Source organism: Chrysemys picta, chromosome 1 (genome assembly GCF_011386835.1).
Source record: "Chrysemys picta bellii isolate R12L10 chromosome 1, ASM1138683v2, whole genome shotgun sequence".
NCBI lineage: Eukaryota > Metazoa > Chordata > Testudines > Emydidae > Chrysemys > Chrysemys picta.
In genome coordinates this window covers 348,465,747-348,471,746 of record NC_088791.1, presented here as the reverse complement: position 1 = coordinate 348,471,746, position 6,000 = coordinate 348,465,747, and the positions used below count along the sequence as shown (strand labels likewise).

The 6,000-nt window shown below is 58.1% G+C and overlaps 1 protein-coding gene across 7 annotated transcripts in view; it reads right to left on the bottom strand.

Moving 5' to 3' along the window:
• Positions 1-351: 351 nt before the first annotated feature.
• The window catches only part of PGAP2 (post-GPI attachment to proteins 2), a 39,469-nt gene continuing 33,820 nt past the window's right edge, over positions 352-6,000 (bottom strand). For 6 of the 7 annotated variants that reach the window (XM_065581882.1, XM_065581884.1, XM_065581883.1 and 3 more), the window contains exons 5-6: positions 5,288-5,396; positions 352-4,821 (exon numbers count right to left, since the gene is read on the bottom strand). In XM_065581882.1, the coding sequence (XP_065437954.1) occupies positions 4,691-4,821; positions 5,288-5,396 (240 nt within the window). In that variant the 3' untranslated portion in view covers positions 352-4,690. Of the gene's footprint in view, positions 4,822-5,287; positions 5,397-6,000 lie in introns of those variants that run through there. The other variant, XR_010597940.1, reaches the window with a different exon arrangement.

Below are 6,000 nucleotides of genomic sequence, written 5' to 3'. Positions count from 1 at the left end.
CTGCTGTCAAGGTGCTGAGAATGAGCAACACTGTATGCCTTGCAAGGGGTTTCCCTCCAGTATTCTCAGCCTTTCCTTCCATCTTGTTCCCTAGCTTATTTATCATGCCTGCCACCATAGTACCCAGGGCTTTGATTCTACGGGTCACGGGCCATACACTCGGGATGCAGTTGACCTGGTAATATTTGCCTCACTGAGAGATTTAGCAGGCAAAATTATTCATGTTTGTAAAGTACTTGGAGATGACAGATCCATCGGGGAAAGGTCCCTGCACGCCCCCAAAGGAAGATGGGAACATGAGCCCAGGGGCAGGACTGGGTGGGTGGGAGGAGCCAAGAACATTGAAATAAATTGACAAAAATACTCAGCGTTTTATTTCATCCTCCAAACCAATGAAAATATACATCCGGCAGTACCATGGCACAGAGTGTGCGTGATCCCCACCCCAGTAGAATACAGGGTGATGGCCTACAGTAACGGATGGTGCGCACGGCGGATACCCAGGAAAATCAGGAAGAGAGATTGCAATGATTAAAGCCAAAGAACCGAGCAGACTTTATCCCAGCCCCAACCAGCCCTCGCAGCCCAAGGCAGCCTCACTCCTGGGAATGTTGCTTGGACATTCTTGTGCTTGCCGCTCTCAAACACTGCGTTGGTCAGAGGGGGAGGCGGGGGGGGGGGGGGGGGGGCTGACTTCTCCCCGATGAGTGACCGGGAGTCACCTGTAGGTTGCAGCTGATCTCCCGAGCAGGGCTCTGAAAGGGCGCTTGGCAGAGAGCAGAGGTAGGTGCCCCCTCAGATCTGCGAGAGGGTAACCTGGCCTTTCCTCACAGACCAGTCCCGGCTGTCTGATGGACCAGAGCTGCATTCCACCAGCGCTAGGAGCAGGAAAAGCGCCAGCTGAAGGCACCCAGCATCTCCTGACCTTCCCAGCTGGCTCCTAGACCATCCCGCATGTTCTGCTGGGGAGGGCCCAGGATGGCCTCTGCCTGGTTGCAGACACATCACCCAGGGTCCTTCCCTATTTCGGATGCTCTGTAACCCTGCCACGGGGCCTGTTCTCCGTACTCCACTCCCCCCCCAACTCCATGCCAAAGAAAAAGGAGAATTCACAAGCATGGGGAGTGTTTCTAGGTAGAGTTTCCCACCTGCCGTTACTTATCAGCTGTGTCCCAAGGAGGCAGCTATCGCTGGATGATTGAATGGCCGTGTTCTGTTCTGGCTTTGGCCAAAGGGTCTTGGCTCATAGGACCAAGAAGAAGGTGGTGCCTGACGCAGCACCCTGCTAGCTCTGCTCCGCCAGACATCCTGGGATGGGTTTATCCACCTCCCTGGCGAACCCCCTTGGGGCAGGCTCCTGCCATCTCGGTGAGTCTGCCCACTGGGCTCACCCCTTACCCACCCCACATGCGGCCATGTCAATGACTTGGCAGCCATTCCATCCCTTGCCCCTCCCCCTTCTGCTCCTGGCCCTGGCTTCCTCTCCCCTTCACAACACAGGCAGGCTTCCTGCTCCGCCCTTTGATCCTCACGAGGCCTAAACCTACCCTCTGAGCCTGGCCCACTCCCTCTGTATCCTTCTCCCGGGTATTCCAGTGCCTTTCCCAGGCTGTCCCCCTCAGGCCTGGGAGCCCCTCCACGTGCCAGCCCTCCGCCCCATCCTGGCCCCCAACACATTTCTGACACGAAGGTCATTGGTGTTAATTCACCAGGCGATTAATCTTCTGCTTTGCTGCTGTGGGACGGCCGGCCAGCCGGTGCTCTGTATCCGAAGCACAGGGTCTGTTTAGGTTGGATGCAGAGTTCTTATGTTTTGGACAGCACCAGGCCATCGGCTCCCAAGAAGCCAACCAGCGATGGTGGACTCTACTCCAGCTCAGGGCAGTGGCTGGCAGAAAGGGCCAGGCTACGGGACACGGGGCCTTTAGATGCTCAGACACTGCAGTGATGAGATTGGTAGGAATATCTATATCATACGTAACAGCTCTCGGTCCCTGGTCTGGGTCTGGCCCAGGCTGGTTGGGACTGAACGTCACTAGTAGCCAATGGCTCTTTGGTGGGGCTCAGTGCAGATCTCCACACCACAAAATCCACCACACAACGCGCCCTTATTCAGAGACAGCAGACTAGGCCCAGAGCCCAAAATTCCTCGGAGGGGGTCACCTGCAGGTCAGGGCCGAGGCACGTTGGCAGAGCAAGGGAGGGAGCAGGCCCTGGCATTGCTTGGCTTGGACCCCGGCTCGGGTGAGCAGGAGCATCTGGTCCCTGGGGCTCTCACTCCGGCCGCACTAAATTCACACCCGCCAAAGGAGTCAGAGCGACGCTACCCACAGCCTTTGCCGCCGGCACTGAGCCTGGGTCCGATGCAGCTGGGGAGATGGAACCGCCAGAATCTCCCAACTGGCCCTTGCCTGCCCATGGGGCACCTGCACTGAAACGGACACGACCTGGGATCTGGGACTGCCCCCTCTCCCCAAACCACGTGGAAACCTGCCTGGTAGCATCACTCAACAGCCCCACGAAAAGCCACGGCTGCCTGGAGGCGGGCGCTCTAATGGAGGTGGAGCACTGCTCTACTCAACCCACCTGGAGAGACTTTGGGGCGGTCTCATAAGACAGGGGCTTGCCCGCGAAGGGTGGGCTCTCGTAGGTGCCGCCGGGGTGATGCGCTGTGCTTCCAACCCTCCAAAATAAGACCCTGTCCTCCGCCAAATCCAGGAAGCTACAGCAGTGCCCCTCCAGCTCCCCCTCGCTGATACTGTGTAAATCAGGAGCCGCTCCACTGAAGCCAGTGCAGCTACCCCGGTGTATCAGGGAGACTACGGCCCTGTATATCCTGGGATTACAGCTCCTCTTCCAAGCAGCCAGACGAGCTGCAGTGACCCAGGCGAGGATGGGACCCAGCTGTGCACAAGGAGACCAGTGACGGTCCTGGGAGGGTGGTCGAGGAGATACCCGTCTGGCTGGGCTGGGCTGGGCTTCGCTCCTTCCCCCCTGGCTTCACCCTCTGTGGTCATGCCTGGTCAGCTGGAGGCACCGCGTCGCCGAGAGAGGGGCCCAACCTGGAGCCCCACATCCCAACGGCACAAGTTCGGATCCAGACCCGGTCTCTGCAGCTCAGACCTGTCTCAAGCACTTGCTCACGCTGACGGTTCCTAGGAGCCAAGGGGCAAGATTTCCAAGAGGAACTAGTGATTGGGGAGGGGCAGGGGGCACATCTTACTTTTTTGGGTGCTCAACCTGAGAGGCCTTAAAGGGGAACATCTCTCAGAAGCCAGGTGCTCTGCACTTTGGGCTTCTGGCCCATTGAAGGTTGAGCCCCCTCCCCCCGCAATCACTAGTCCCACCTGTGATGGGGGCATATCCCCCCCCATCCTTGGCCGCCCCAGGAATTGCTCAGGCTCTCTTAGTGTCCACTCTGTATAATTTATTCAAGTCCCCTCCACCAACACCACCCCACCCCGCCTAAGCTCTACGACTCTCTTGCCTTCAGCCCCTGTTCAGCAGGGCCCCGGGAGGAAACCAGATCTCTCTTCCTTGGGATCGCCTTCAATCTAGGCACAGCTCTAGCCCCGTCTCCTTCCTGCCACCCCAACACGGCCTCCCTGCCTTTTATCCAAGTAATTGCCTATCTCAGCCTGCCTCCCAACCTGATTAGCTAATCCCTCCCTACCTCCTCAATTAGTGGTCACACTGGAAACGATCAGAGTGTTGGCCCATGTGTCGGGCCTCAGCTCTGTCACAGCACCTTTGGAGGCCTTGGCCAGGGATTGTGCAGGGTGAACAAAGCCGACCTGTTGGACTGGAGGGGGGAGAAAACGCACGGAGGAATAGCCAGCCCAAGGCAGTGCAGAAAAAGGGGCCAGGTCATGCTTCAGCAACCCCTCAAGGAGATGTCTGAGTGAAGGGGAACTGGAAGTTATGCCCTGGCCTCTGTTATCAAGGTGCTGAGAATGAGCAACACTGAATTCCTTGCAAGGGGGTTTCCTCCAGTATTCTCAGCCTTTCCTTCCATCTTGTTCCCTTGAAAGGGAATACCGGGAAGCGCAAGTGGGGGTCAGGAGCTCAGCGGAGACCCTCCCTCTGGAGAACTCCTGTTCCAATCCCAGGGCCACAGCAAGGAATGTCCACTGTCAATCAGCACACGACTGTTACCCGTGGTGGTTCCTGCCGAGAGTCTGGGGCTGCGGCCAGAGCCCTGGTGAGGCAGCAGGTGCGGGAAAGGTGCTGTGCTGAGCCGGGTGGGGCAGTAAAGAAGATCCGATCCCTGCATCAGTCGGCCTTGCAGAAGAAGGATTCCTAGCCACACAGACCAACATCTTACCCCGTCGACTCACCTGGGTCCTGCCCCCTCGGCTCCCACTAACTGCTCCTGTCCTGGCACTTGAGAGGAATGACAGATCCATGGAGAGGCTGCAATGTTATTTGTGCGTAATCATCCCATTCCCCTACAATCCCCACCCTCCGGTGTTTTTGGAGGCATTTTTAACAGGATCCTGGCTGCAGCAGCGCAAGCACAGGGAGGTCCTGGCGATGTCTCAACGAAGGACGCTTTTGGTTTCCTCTCGAGGCACATCACGGCCCTCCCTGCCCAGCGTCGCTCCCAGGAGCCGGTAGCTCATCTGGCCCCAACACTCGCACCAACTGCAGGACTCCAGAGGCCGTCGGCAGCACGGGCAACGAGGCCACCCTAGAAACGTTTGTCTTCTGGCTGGGAGCTGACCACCAGCTCTTTGTTGCCGAAGTCCCACCAGGCGGTCATGTGGAAAGCCATGTTGGAAAGGACGACCAGGTACTCCAGGAAAGCGAAGATGGTATAGGCTAGGAGAGAAAGGGAGGAAACCCATCAGGTTAATGGAGGAAATGGGGCAGAGGAAAGGGAAGACCCGTGAATGCGAGCGAGACCACGTCTCTCTCAACGTATTAACCGAGCCTATGGCACTACGTGGACTGAAGCCCATTCCAGCCCAGCCCGGCGGGGTAGGACAGGAAGCCGTTACTTTCTGACGGCCAGTCTCTGATGGCGGATCTCCGTCCATAATCTAGCAGGCGTGCGTCTCCAGCACCACACCCACTGCAAAACCCAGCAATGCTGGCAGCCTTCCCAGAAAGCCAAGGCCTGAGTGGGAGCTGGAGGAGTCTGACTGTATCCAGAAGGGGTCAGCAGGCGGGGGCAGACGCACGCTAGCAGGGAAGCGAAGGGAAACCGGCCCCTGCTGCGTCTGCTCTTTGATTCAGGAGAAGGTTGTGATACGGGGCCCAGCGGCTGGGTCCTCAGGGACCTTACCTCCGGCCTCGCAGTACCAGTTGTGGTGGAAGTAGACGCACACGGCCAAGGAGAACGTGATGAGGTTAAAGAGAAAGAGCAGCAGCTTCCACTTGTAGGACTTGCGCTCCTGGAAGAGACCGGCAGGACAAGGTCTGACCCCCAGAAGCTGGGTTAGAGGAGTAGCCCCCTCCCCTTCCCATCCCACTCCCAGGAGTCTCAGCAGAGACCTTCCACACCCTTCTGAGAGGCCACGGCCTGGACCTCCCAGCCCTGAGCCTGCAGAAGCGAGGTCCTGAGCCCCTGGAAATGGTCCGCGCCGCACGGTTCACGTGGCAACCCCCCCACGGCCTCTCGGCAGAGCCCAGGCATGACAGCGCAGCTGGCACCCATTAGAACAGCGCCCCCACGTGGTGGCGACTAAGCTCCCATAAATGGCACAGAAAGCTGCCCGCACAAACAAGCAGAGCCACCCCCCTCGGCGCTGTGGCCCTGCTAATTCTCTGCCCTCTTCTCCAGCTGTGCACCCCTAGACTCTTGTAACAGTCACCATCCTACCCGGCAAGGATGGAGCCAACACCACCGACCAATTATCCTGCTGCCTTACAATGTACAATAAATACGATTTTCGAATAGGTGAAGAACAATTTTTTCCTGTGCTGCTCTGCCGGGAGCTGGAGCGCAGGGCTCTGTTTCACCTGCGATCGCTGATCCAGAAAGAGGGGCACTCTAGC